Genomic DNA, 14,481 nt, shown 5'->3' with positions numbered 1-14,481 from the left:
TCATAAAGTCACCCCAAGACACACTGTCAAAACATTCAAGTACAAAGTCCTTACTTTGACTGAGCTCAATAACACATAGAGCTGTTCAAAGATTAATTCAAAAATCAGGTCCTCCTGGAGCATCCTAAGTCAGATATGGAAGGTATAAACTCTGCGTGGGTGTCAGTAGGGGCAGACATCAGCTGGCATGGGACCTCCCCCTGTTGCAGAATTAAAGGAAGAATGCTGCCTTTGTAAGCTGTTTCCAGGATGTTTGGGACTTTTCATAATCACCACTAATGCCTGAACCAAATAGAAAGTTAACACTTTATTAAGTGTTAGCCTTTGTTCAAGTTAATACCTCTGCATTTCTTCATTCTTCTCTATTTTCTTGCTTTTGTCTTCCCTTTTGTCTTGAACTGTCATCCTGATGTACACCTCATTCCTTCTGTAGTGGGGTTTAGTTCTAGCTTTTCTGAGCCAAGAAATCACGTCTGAAAGTCTTCTCTCTCTTACTGATGAAACAGAGACCAACTGTCCCAGACACTAAGCTTGTTTTGGCCCCCATCAATCTCTAGCGTGATGCGCAGTCACTGAATGACATAATTTTCCCAAATAGATGCAAAGCCTTGAGACATACCTCAGTGGTTCAACACCACAAGGAGAGCCTGGGCTTGCAAAAAAGCATATGGAGATGCGCTTGAGAACTAGCCCAGAAGAAAACAGACTGAAAATATGCCACGTTTCTCTAGTGAAAATGTGCAAGTTGCACAGATTGCCCAGCATGTGAGTGCTGTGGCTCCCTGGACAGGTGAGATGATTATTGTAAAGAGGAAAACATCTTGCTCCCTGCTTTTCTGCTCCTTCTTTCCCCCCTGCTTCTCTCTACTCTTTGCTGCTCTATATTTCTGGCCACACAGCCTCTCACCCTCTGCCACTGAGGCTCTGGCAATTTTTGAGTCTTGTAAATTAACTTAACTTACCAGAACAACAGAAAGCTTTTTAGGTTTCCTCCTGTGCTCTTTCAAGAATTAAATGTGTTTACAGATGGGAATGGGGTATACAAGACAGAGACTCAACATCTTCCCCTTCCCCTTCCCTTCAGTAATCTCAAGAAACAGTAGCCTTAGTGACACTGGATTTTTTTCAAACGAGGTTCATATTTAAAGATGCAGGAAACATAGGAAAGTATGTGGACAAGGGTAAATCCCTTTGAGATGCATATAGTAAAGGCCACTAAAAAAGTTTATTTCAAACAAGCTTTTACTCTCAGAGGAGCAGAACTCTAGGAAGGACACTGGCAGTGTCCAAGGACACTGGACACCCTCCAGTCACTAATATTTCAATACACTTGGTAACTTCCTAGATAACAGCAGCAGCAGCAGTAGCTTTTGAAATCTAATTCCAAGAGACTACCATGTCAAATTTCTACTGAAATGAAAACGTAAAATGAAAATGCTACTTTTCCATTATTTTTTCAGCAGTGGCCTTATTCCCCTGCTAGGCATGAACAATATTGCAGATGCCCAAATCTTGGCTAGTCTCTGCCACTTGCAGGAGAACATGTAATCCCATACAGGCAGTTTTTGTCTGAATGCTTTATGTTTAAAACCCTCAGCATTCAGTTTCACAGCTAGTCTTTAATACAATAACAGGTTTTATTTCTTTCTCTTACAATGAAGGGTTAAATCAATGATGAAGCTTGATTTTAACCCTTCCTATGTCTAGTCAGCATATCCACTTGATTTCAAGTATCTGTACCAGCAGAAAATCAGCTGAATACATCATTAGAGGTGTATGCAAAAGTGAGGGACTTTGGCATTTGTAAAAATGAATCAGTGAGAAAGAGACTCCATTTGATTCAATCTCTATATTGAATTTCCAAGGGAGTGATGAGCACAAAGCAGGACAAGCATCATTTGCTTCATAAACTGAGCACACAAATATGGAAGGCACTGAGCAACAAACATAAACGAAGCAATATTTCCTGCAGTTTGTGTGTCAGCTATCCACTTGTGTGCTGGATGTAGACATAGGGCTGGGGAAAAGCACCAGACTGACAGTCCTGGTATGCTGCTGTTTGCTTTGTGCACAGTGGCATGGAAAAGTTTCTATGCTATGAATTGCTTCTATAGGAACCAGATTGGTTCTTATTCCAGCACTCTGAAAGATTGCTACTGCACAGACACGGGAACAGGAAATATTGTTGAGCAAATCTTTCCCTTGACTTCCTAAACCTGGCATTTCCCACCCAGATGACCACATGGCCACCAGGTACAGCATGGGAATATGTTTACTGAATTACTTTATTATCCTTCATTGGCTAGACAGGGATTCGTATTCCATCCCTCAATAAACAATGTCACTGCTGCAAAGTCTTGATGTCCCTCACATCCAGCTGCATAAATGCAATGAAGAAAGCCACGGCCTTAAAACATTAACCACTCCCCTTGTTCACTGATCAGCTCATTATATGTACCAGCAGCAAGCCACCCATTAGATTCAGACTCTTATCCATCACCTTGAGATACCAGCTGTGATATCATTGATAAAAAGGACAAAGGATAAAAGGGATATATTGGATTTCACACTGTTCAGAACCCCTGATGGCTTGAGATGTAAAAATGCTATCATAACTTAGTATTCACTGAGTGCTATACAAAGAAAGGGTTCTTTCACTGTCAGGTTCAAAGGTGCTTCTCAGCAGCAGCCATATACCCAAAGCCAATTCTTTTCAAGATGCATAAAAACACATTCCACTCTGGATTTCATATGGCAAGGGAATCTGAAAGTCAGAAAGAATTTGGATTTTAAAAAATACCTTTTATACTAAAAAGAGACATTTGTTGATAATTTTTCAATTCCCCTCTTGCAAGGGCTCTGTATTTCCATTTGAATGATAACATTTCTTTAATAATATAACTACCTTTTTTTTTTCTTTAATGTTTTTTCCTGACTTGGAAAAAAGATGTTGGGAATATTTGGTCAAAATTTTGCAGTTTTAAACCCGACACGACTGGAATGGAAATTAAGACAGTGTGAGATTGCAATATGACCTCCCTGTAACATTCATGCCAGGTCCTCTTTTAACACTGCACACAGAGCCATAAGGAAAATCTTCTAAAAAACATAGTTCATGCTGCCAATATGAAAAGGAATAAATTTCAATATTGTACAGCTGGAAAAATATGGTCTGAAGATTTAATCAGCAGAGGAAATTACTTAGGGTACTAGTATTTTCCTGATGTTGACTCATCACTCAAGTAACAAGAGGGTTGCCTCACAGTTTTTGCAATATTCTGCCTTAAATGTCAGTCCTAAGGTGTGTAAGGTAGGTATCAACTCCTAGATACTACTCTATTGATTTTGAAGGAACTTCCTTACCTCAGCTCAGGACTAGGCTTACAGACATAATTGCTTCATTACTGTATGTTGAAAAGAAATGAAATTTATATTCATAAAGAGATTTTTATCAGAGATCAAGTCTTGGTGCTATAATTTTTAATTTAGTTTTTAATAGAAATAAGTGAATACAGTAAGAAGCTGAAAACACCCTGAATGTTTCTGTGTTTTCCTGATTGCCAGCCAACACAGGGACTGCAGAATCTGTCTGAACTGAGACACAGCTAAGAGATGAGATTTCAGGTGAAGTCCATATGAGTGGCTGTGAGAAGGATCCTCTTTCTGCCCTTTGATGAGGAAAGTTCATTGCGGAAAGGAAAAGATTATTAAAAAAGCCCAAACCAAAATACTTAAGTAAGTATGAACGGCGAGGCTTTGCTATTAAGATTGCACTTCAGAGCAAAAGCAATCTCGAAAATCATAGAATCATAGAATCAGAATACTTTGGGTTGGAAAAGACCTATAAAGGTCACCTAGTCCAAATCTCTGCAATTAGCAGAGACATCTTCAACTAGATCAAGTGATTTTTGAGATAGTCCTGTGTGCAGTCAGGAGATGGGCTTGATGATCCTTGTGGGCCCCTTCCAACTCAGGATATTCTGTGATCCTGTGATTCTACACAAGGGCCCATCCAACCTGAACCTCAGTGTTTCCAGGCATGGGGCATCTACCATCTCTCTGGTATCCAAAACATAGCCCTGTATCAGCCACTGTGAAGAAAATTACTGCAGCTGAAACCAGCACAGCAACCTGTGCCAGTGTTTCACCAGCCTCACTGTAAAGAACTTCTTCCTTATATCTAGTCTAAATTTACTCTCTTTCAGTGTAAAACCATTACCCCTTGTCCTATCTCAACCGTCCCTGCAAAAAAGATTCTAAATCCCCATCCCTTCGATAGGTGACCTTTAAGTACTGAAAAACTGCAATAAGGTCTCCCTGGAACCTTCTCTTCTCCAGGCTGAACAACCTCAACTCTCTCAGCTTTTCCTCATAGGAGAGGTGCTCCAGCCCTCTGATCATCTTTGTGGCCCTTCCTACTCTGTACTCATTCCAACAGGTCCATGTCCTTCTTAAGCAGCAGGCCCAGAGCTGGACGCAGCACTCCAGATGGGGTGTCATGAGAGTAGAGTGGAGTGGAGGGAGAGAATCCCCTCCCTCGCCCTGCTGGCCACGCTGCTTTTGATCCAGCCCAGGATATGACTGGCTTTCTGGGCTGCATCCACACATTGCTGGGTCCAGCTTTTCACCCCAAGTGCTGCTCTGCAGGACTGCTCTCAGCGCCTATTCTGGCTTGTATTTGTGTTTGGGATTTCCCCAAACCCCGTGCAGGACCCTGCACTTGGCCTTGTTGATCCTCATGAGGTTTGCACAGGCCCACCTCTCATGCCCATCAAACTCCCTCTGGATGCCATCCCTTCTCTCCAGTGTATCAGATGCACCACATAGCTTGGTGTCACTTGGCAAACTTGCTGACAACACAGATGTTTAATGCATTAGTTTAGTATTAATAACTTTTGATCCGTCAGATTTAATTGTTTCACCCAAACCAGTAAAACCCACAAACATTCTTACTAACAAGTCTCCAAATTATGGAGGAATAGATTTCTGCATACTGTAATTAATCTCCTTTAATCCCATATTTCATACTTACCCATCAATTTGCTGTCAATCTTGACTTTATCTGTTTTTATGGATAAATTAAGTTGTAGGGTCTCATTTGCACTATAGGAGAACTGGAAAAGACAACAAAATAAAGATATTTATACCTTCATTTGGCAAGGTTAATTTCATGCATTTTCTATGATTCTCAGAAATCAGACCTGTGAAGGTTTTAGAAACTCTCCCAAGCCTTATGGCCTTTTTTTCATCTTGGCCAAATACATTATAGAAAAATGTTTTAATGAACCTAATCCTTCACAATCAGAATTTTCAAGTACCAAGGGACAGCAATATCTGAATACTCGCTTTTCATTAATTTAATTTACATTTGGTTATAAGTATCAAAGCAGCAAAAGTACTGTTCAGAGGCAGTAAGTATAGCTGCTGACCCTGCTGAGTTCTCCCTTCCCACACCATCTGGCCCCATTACTTCTGTGGGCACAGCAGACTTGCACCACATGGAGGGGAAATCTTGCATCTTTTGCAGTGCAGCCTCCTCATTTTACAGCCAAATCACAAGGTTCACATGCTCCAAGACATGAGCTTCTGTTCATGCTGAAAGAGCAGCAATGAGAATTGTTGGGAAACAAGAACAAATAAAAATACAGAGGCTTTATAAGGCAAATGCTTTGTGCTAGGCACAGATGATGCATAAATGCTCATTAATTCTCAAATCTACTGTTGGTGAGCTTGTAAGACAAAGTTTAAAGTCAGCATAACATTTGTGAGTCAAACTTTGAGCTTAGAAAATAGACTATTTTTAAAATATTATTTCCTTTCTCAGTAAAACAAGCAAGAGCGAAAGAAGCATAACTACTAGGTAGCCAAGCAACAGCATTTTGTTACCATTCTTACCATTCCCATTTTACAGATACAAAATGGGAAAGGTAATGAATTGGAATGTGGAGAGGGAGAGCACTGAAATTCTTGCATTTTATCCTCAGTGATTTCACTAGATTGCATAAAAAGTGAAGAATAAAACAGTAGTGGTCTCAAATTCCTCCAAAGATTGTTCAATAATTCCATGGGTTACACAGGTAGAGAAATCAAGGAGAAAGATTGAGGGCTTTGAGGGGAGACTTCGGGAGCTCTGAGCCAAAAGTGTTGCCTTTGACTACTACTGCCAAAGGAGAATCTCCATCAGAGGTGACTTTCTTTTCTGAGGGAAACACATATTACCTTTATAATTCTAGACACATGTGGCTACTGGAACAGTTAAGAAGAAGAACTGAGCATATTTGGTAGGTGAATCATATTTTCTCATTTACCTCTTTACTCACGAATGAAAATTTTCCTTCATCTGACTCATCAACAGAAGCTTCAAATTCAAATTGGCTGTTTCCAACTGTAAATTTTTTACCCTAAGGATGAGAAAATTTCAGTTTAGAACTTGTATAGCATCACCAAGCATAGTAAAACATCACCAGGCAATATCCTGTTCAGCCCTGGAAGTAATTAAATCCAAATGGAGAAGGCTAACCGCTTACAGCCATCTTCTAAAGCAATGCTAGTGAAACGCTGAGCCAGAGCAACCTGCAGCTTTGCTGCACTCCTCCAACATTCATTCCTGGTAGGCACACCAACAAGTCCAAGGAAAGCAAGATCATATATAGCACTCAGTTTTAGGGAGCAATAAGAAAAATCTAAGAGATGTGAATACTGGATGGCTTCACACATCAGATGTGTTATTAAGAGAGCTGTGTGAGTTCTGCCCTTAAAGGTTTTCTTTGTAGGGATTCTGGGCAGAGCATCAATGCAAGAGCTGCATGGGAAACTGGAATGAACGTCTCTCAGCTCTTTGTCTCTCAGCTCTTGCTGCCTTTCTCCTGCCTTACCATGATTCCAGCTGTATTTTCACAGGACAGTCTTTGATGGCAGCACTAATTTAAGGGTATTCCTGCCTCCTAGGCATCTTCTTCCCATCTCTTCTCCCTAGATCCTAAGTCTATTAATTCCTGTCTTAAGTCCATAGCACACACTGACCTTCACTGCACTGACAAAGCTCTCAGCTTGGCTGTTTTGTGATTCAGTCAAAGAACTTAGCTGGCTAAAATCCTCATCCCATGACATTATTTCTGTGCTGGGTCATTCTCCTGCCCATAGGACAGGCATGCAAACAACTTTGCCAGAAGAATATTAGAGAGAAGTGAACAGCAAGGATATTTTCAGACAGTAATGTTGGTAAAGACTTATGAAATCAGAACTCACTGGGGGACAAGACAACCTTCACCTTTACAAAATCACAAAATGATTTGGGTTGTAAGGGACCTTTCAAAGACCACCTAGTCCAACAACCCTGACATAGGCAGGGACATTTTTCCCTAGACCAGGGTGTTCAAAGTCCCATCCAACCTGGCTTTGAACATTTCTAGGGATGGGGTACATGCAAGTTTCTTGGGCAACCTGTTCAAGTCTCACACCATTCTCATTGTGAAAGATTTCTTCCTTATCTATCTAAACCTATCCTCTTTCAGTTTAAAAAATGTTGCCCCTTTTTCTGACCCTACAGGCCCTGGTAAAACATCTCTCCCCATCTTTCTTATAAGCCTCCTTTATATATTGAGAGTCCACAAAAATGTCTCTCAGGAGCCTTCTCCAGGCTGAACCACCTCAACTCTGTCAGTTTTTCTTCATAGAAGAGGTACTCCAGCTCTCACCCTCTCTCTGATCATTCCCATGTCTCTTCTCTGGACCCTTTCCAGCAGGTCCACATCTTTCTTGTACTGGGAACCCCAGAGCTGGATACTACACTCCAGCTGAAGTTTCAGCAGAGTGGACTGGAAGAAGATAAATTACCTCCCTCAACCTGTTGGCCACACTTCTTTTGATGCAGCCCAGGATACCATTGGGTTTCGGGTTGCAAGTGCACATTGCCAGCTCCCATATAATGTTTCATTCCCAAGTCCTTCTCCACAGGGCTACTCTCAATCCATTCAACCCCCAGTCTGCACTGATGCAGGTGCAGGACCTTGTCAGTGACCTTGCTGGACTTCATGAGCAATTCACTGTGGGTGTAAAGAACTAGTCCCTGGTTTTGACCAGACCCATCTGTCTTGGAGTGCACATGGCAAAAAAAGAATGGTTACTCAATTCCTCTTTTCTGCTCCAAAGGTTAAGTACATTGTCTCCTGCTATGATCTAAGTCTTGTGTTTGAGCATCTTATCTTTTTTATTTGTAGCTACTTCTTCAATGTTGGAATCACAGGTAACTCCTGGGTCACTGGGTTTATCTAATTAACATAGTGGAAACCTTTCCTACTGTGACAGGCTGGGCAGTGGACATGAGCCCACCAAGGTTTGTGGCTGAGGAGGACAACATGCTTTAACCAGGTAAAGGACCTGACTTGAGTCTCTGTGTGGTTGTTTTATAGAAGAAAACAAACCTTTTACTTCTTCCTTCTAGGAAGCTACACAAAAAATAAGCTAGTGACTGAGCTCTGAAAAGCCTTGTCTGAAACTTTTACAGCCCATTCTGCTTTACAGAAAACATCTATATAGTCCAAGTTTTAAAGCATCTCCTTATAAATATTTTTTTAATAGGAATGCTGCCTTGTTTTTCTTGCCCCATGTATTTTAATATAACATGTATTTTTCAAAAGTGTTCAAATTCTGCTGCTCCTGTGTAAGGCTTTCCCACATGTTAACAGCAGGTTCTGGGAGAGGAGGGGAGCTTTGCTGTGTGTGACCTGATACCTGGCATGCATTGAAATCAGGAGTTTGCTACACCAGGCTCTCGAGCAGAAGGCCACAGTGCTCACAGTCAGTAGTTTTGGTGCAAGAGATGTGTAGCAAACACTAAGAAGCAGGTTACACATCAGACACACATGACAAAGACAAATCCAAATGGGAAATTACTTTTAACGAAAATCTTTGGTGGGCTAATAAGGTTATCTTGATGCCACTACATCTGTCTCTCCTACTGTGCCAATCTTTCAAGGACTCAGCTGGAGAATGCCTCTCAGAAATTGCATGCAATATGACTATTCAGTACAAAACTTCCCTCCCTCTGCCTCTCCTGGATGGGGCTATTCCCAGAAGAATGACAACAGCTTGGATTTCTCTCTCCTTCCTACTGAAATTCTTTCAGAGGAAGGAAGGGCAGAAGAACAGTCAACAGCATCTCCTCTTTTAGTTTATTTCCCTCCAGTGGAAGCTATCATGAGGAGACTTATTCATTGTACTTTAAGTGTTTACAAGTTAAGAGGAGCATACAAAATGTGTGAGCTTATACTTCCACCCTCAGTGGAAGTATAGCAGTTTCTATACTTCCAGTATAGAAATAATTCTTGATATAGTTCTGCACTAGCAGTTTTTTAAGCCATTTACCTCTTCTACTCAGTAAGCAAGCCCTTCACTGTTCATCTCCACCTAGAGATGAAGATGCTTATATGCACAACGTTGGATAGTGCACTTAGTCACCCACGATAAGGCTGGGTGTGCAATGCGCTTTTAAGTAAAGCACAGATTAAACCAAGATAATAGAACCAGTAGTTCAAAGTGACAACACAACATTAATTTTTTGCTTTTCCTAAGCAAGAATTTAGGCAAGGAAAATAGGAGGAAAATGGATGTACCAACGTTCTAATCAATAAAGACCTTAAATGTGCTCATAGCTGCATGACTGCTAGCTTCAAAGATGCTGTAATTCCCAGCATATCCTGTGGCAAAATTGTTCCACATGAGAAGGCAAATGCTATTTAGCATTTGGGCTGTGGGCCAATCCCTACAAAATATCCATCCATGGCTTCTCCTGAGCCACCCTGTTTTCCATGAGATGTTTACCAAAGACTGAGTGTAAGTTATGCCCTTACTCAAATGAACTTTCAGTCATCAAAGCTACTACTTCAGATAGCATGACCCCACAGGCATGAGTGCCTATGTGATTACAATTATTTAATGCCTTATTTGTCTGTTATCACATATATTAGAGGTCTGTGTATATAGCTATAGTCACTGAGTGTGTCTCTTCAAGTCCTGCCACTAAAGGCATTTTCGTTTTGACTTTAAAACACATCTCTGTACCAGGATATATGGAGCTGATCCCATGACAGACGTGACATTTTCACATGGCTCTCACCCAAGAAAAATTACTCTGACATCATTTGACACTCACTGCTCTCCAGCATCTTTCCAGTTTTGGGACTATGCATTCAGCTTGACTTCTTACAGTGACTTGAACTTGTAAGCCTTCCCAGTTCCAAGTTAAATAAATACATTCTGTAGCAAACCGTTAAACATTGCTACCCATGACAAAGCATTCAATCCACAGGATGTGTCTTTGCATTAGTTAAATGCAATTGATATCTCACAGAATTAAAAAAACCCAGCAGCCTTATTTCCATTCTCTTTTTGTTACTAGTAGTTCAGAAAGATTAAAGTGCTTATTCATAGAATGATAAACTAGATGAAGGAGTGTTTGCACTCCTGATGCTGTTTCTCCTTGGAGGACAAGGGTCCACTAGAAGTCAAATTCAGCACATCTAGATTATGCATCTGCCCTGAATTTGTTCTAGAGAGAGAAAGGGCTCTTCCAGTTATATCAAGGGAGCAGGAAATTATTTTCCTCTAGGGCATAAAAAACAGCTCTTCACAATGTTAAACAAAAGAAATACGAGTGTAATCTCTGGAATACTTTCCAATTTTTAGCAAAGAGAGCTGTGGGTTTAGGAGAGGTGTTGTGTGCCCCATGTTGCACACAGCCAGACATCCTACCAGGGACCAGTTCTGACATCTTGGAGAACACACCAAATTCGCCAAATTTGCATTTCATTTTCTGCATATATTTTTAAGGTCTTCAAACAAAAATTTTTTTTTTGGAACATATGGCTTTTATAGCACAGTTTTTATACATGTCTATAGTAGTGACACACAACATGGTTTTCATACGATTGTAGTGCTTATGTGTTGCTTTTTACACTTCTCTGAATACTCTTCTTACATTGCTACTCTTCAGGCCTGTTGACCCTTTTCCATCCCTTGGCAGGAGTAGAAAAGGTGATAGAAGGAATTGCTTCTAAGCAGTACAGTATTCATTTTGAAAAAGGAAAAAAAATCCCTTCAAAAAACAAGAGCCTTCTTTCCCTTGATAGATGGCCAGTAGTTAAAGAAATCGATGCACTCCCCAGGGCATCTATCATCAGTTCACATTTACACAAAGACAACACAGAAACAAAGACTAGAAATGGGTAACAATACTTGAGCTATCACCTAAAAATGGTTTTTAAACTTCATTTTTATCCAGCTAACAATAACATTTTATGCATTGTCTAGACTATAAAGCAATTAAGACCCTGGGGTCTATCTGACTTCTTAGAGGCTTTTTTTTTCTGGGAGCAAGTACTAAGAAAGAGAAGCCTTTACTGTGGTTGAGAAAATACCTGATCTTCTGGTTTGATGATCACACACACACACAAAAGCAAAAGATTATTTTATCCAAGCTAAGAAATATTTAATGTCGGAGTGCCTTTTTGTGTTTTAAAGGTGAAAACTGAATTAAGCCCACAGAGTGATGTCATTCTAGAGCAATAGCAACAAAACCCACCAAATATTTAATTAGAAAAATATGTGAAACATTCACAATTCCTACATCCCTTCTGATTTCATTACATGAAAAATAATTGTCCAGTGTTTTAATAGGTCCAACTTACATTCTTTAAAACACCCCCTCCATTTTAGTAGTTAGAGTATTTTCCCGGGCTCTGATTCTCTCTTGGTGATGACTCTACCACAGTAACCAATATTATATGAAACTTGAATGTATAGCTCTTTTCTTTCTTTAAATTACAAGCAGGATCTCCAAGGCACATGAACTAATGCTTTAGTTTAGGGGTGTGGATGCAGTTTAAGAGGCATTCAAATGACAGCTAGCTTTGAATGAATCTGCTTACCCGATAATAATCTAGATGTTTTCCCTCAAAATACACAGTTGTTTGGTACTCCATAGGTATTATAGGAGGGTTAGGGTCTAGAAACTGTGGGCATTCTCCTTCCTAGGGAGAGAAACATTTTATATGTTATTACAAATAAAAACTCTTATCACAACAAGCTCCAGTGGCCTTTGGACAATAGAATGATTGTTCTGAAGAACTTCATGCTTAAAATACAGTGACAGATTTGATTACACCCTTTCAAATTAGACATGCTAAAAATGACTGCAGCGTATGTCAAAGCTGTGGGTGATTATCTCTCCCTGCCTTGAAATCTCGTTCCTCCCATTGAAGCAAAATAGTAAAAGGAACAGAAATATCCTTTCACGAGTCTCACTGCCCCTCCTCAATCACACCCTTAAATTCCCACCCCCGCACTGTCACAAAAAAAACAAGCCACCTTACACTTCTGGAGTTAACTTTAGAATCATTTTCAAATCTCTGATTCAACCAACTGATATGAGAGATACAGCAAACAAAATATTGAAGTGTTCCAATAAAAAACCTAATAACCTTATTTTTAAACATTACCATATTTTGTTTTATCACATCCTGTACTGAAGAGGACTCTTCACAGATATGTCTCTTCCAGTCCCACTGGCAATTCCATCTATTGCTTGCACAGGAATAGCATCTACAAATATAACATGGTAGTCATGACAAATTGTCAAGCTTTTTCTCCCACTAACAAGAAAAGTAAATTAAATTCCATATTTATTCACGGAGGGTAGAGCAGTCTGTTATAGTGTCCTTAGTATATTAAGCTGAAAACTTGGTAAGAGCAATTCAAGAACCCCATAAACCTATTTTATCCCTTAAATAAATACTTGAGTGAGGATCAGAAAACCATAGCATTTGCAAAAAACTTTGAGATCAAGCCTGAGAGGACTAGAAGTTATTTTGATCAACCTACATACATAAGGATGAACAAAGGGTTTGGGGTGGCTGCACCTGCCCTATTTGAATGCTCTGCAACTCAAAGCACCATACTGCTATCATTACAGGGAACAAGTAGGCACACAGATGTCCATGTTCCTCACCTGCAGACACATTAGCAGCTATAGAAATGGCAACACAATGAACTGGCCTTAATGATATGTGCCATGAATATTTCTATTCCATGTTTTATGTTGTGGGCTCACCAGGTGCCCTTCAACCACTTTTAAACTCCATTAAAATGTAAGAAAAAGGACTCAGACACTGGCAAATTTTGAGTGCCAAAGTCTTAATTATGAAATGATTGAATAATTCAGGTGCCAGTTACCTAACATACCAAGCTACAGGATCTAAACGCTTAAGAAGCTGAAATACTTACGGCTGATTTTCAATAAGATTCATTGCTTCTTCACAGTCATAAAAAGGGTAAGTATATGATGCAAAAAAAATCTTGTTCTTTTCAAAGGTTAACTGAAGTGGAACTGAAACATGATCTATCACAAAAGAAAAAAAAATATCCAAGTGGTTGTTGAATTCTTCAGCTCTTGAGCTGAATGATACAATGATAACAGTTTTATTATTTTACAGGACATAAGCAAATATTTAACTATACTGTTGACACTTTGGATCTCATGACTTTAAGTCTGTAAATTCTGTTTTGTCTTTTTAAGCTTTACAAGATTTTCCAGCACATGGTTCTCAGAAGAAAAGCAAAGAGAGAAAATAGGGAAGAAGCAAAATTAAAGAATAGCTTTGTTTTATGGAAGTGTTTTTCAGTGGTGCTATCATCATGCTAGAATTTTAAAGAGTCTAGAAGAACAAGGAAAACCGAGTAAGAACATAATTGAACACAGATGAAAACTGGCACAAGAACAGTCATTTTAAATAAAACATTTTCTTAAATATGAATATGTCTGCATGTAAAATTACTTCTTTCATTTGTGAATTAAAAATGTTGTCATGAGAATTCAAGCAAGTGATCTTTGTGGTTAATGTCCAACAGTGCTTGCAATACTGTAACCACAGGCACTTGTGAGCTTCAGTTTGCCATACACGATTTCTCCACAAATGTACTTGTCTGGATTATTACTAAAGAGTGAAACTGTTTGAAATATCTTTTGCAGAAATCATTAAGCCCTTATGACAAGCTATTTCACAAGCTATTGAGCAATTTCAAACTCTGCTTTCCTTGAACAGGTTCTTGGACAACCATCAGCTGCTTGGCTGGAAGTTACCTCTGCCTGCACTGGGTCCCCTTGAATATTCCAGACTCATAGGAATGACAGGGGATTTCCTAACAACAGGACTGAGAAAAGGCATCCTTCCTAGAAATCCCCTTTAGAACCAACCAACCACAACCAAAGCAATCGAGACTTTTCCAACATCAACAGGGCTTCCTAACATCCTAACAATAACTGGATGGCTCAGGACTTTTTGTCACATGCTGCCAGGAACAAACAAATACCATGCCTACAAATATCTTAAGGGCAGGTGTCAAAAGGATGGGAACAGACTCTGTTCAGACAGAAAAGGAGCAATGGCAACAAACTGAGACAAACAGGAGGGTCTACCTGAATAG

At 39.8% G+C, this 14,481-nt stretch overlaps 1 protein-coding gene across 4 annotated transcripts in view; it reads right to left on the bottom strand.

Moving 5' to 3' along the window:
• Positions 1–14,481, bottom strand: part of PLXNB2 (plexin B2) — a 256,319-nt gene that overhangs the window by 52,536 nt on the left and 189,302 nt on the right. For all 4 annotated transcript variants that reach the window (XM_042018200.1, XM_042018203.1, XM_042018202.1 and 1 more), the window contains 5 exons: positions 13,282–13,396; positions 12,498–12,600; positions 11,928–12,029; positions 6,309–6,401; positions 5,033–5,114 (listed from right to left, as the gene is read on the bottom strand). In XM_042018200.1, coding sequence (XP_041874134.1) covers positions 5,033–5,114; positions 6,309–6,401; positions 11,928–12,029; positions 12,498–12,600; positions 13,282–13,396 — 495 coding nt within the window. The remainder of the gene's footprint in view (positions 1–5,032; positions 5,115–6,308; positions 6,402–11,927; positions 12,030–12,497; positions 12,601–13,281; positions 13,397–14,481) is intronic.

This window comes from Corvus kubaryi, unplaced genomic scaffold (genome assembly GCF_017639235.1).
Source record: "Corvus kubaryi isolate FWS band 111438036 unplaced genomic scaffold, C.kubaryi_AGA036_p1.0 137, whole genome shotgun sequence".
NCBI lineage: Eukaryota > Metazoa > Chordata > Aves > Passeriformes > Corvidae > Corvus > Corvus kubaryi.
Note: the sequence above shows the minus strand (reverse complement) of the source record. Positions and strands in the feature narration are given on the sequence as shown.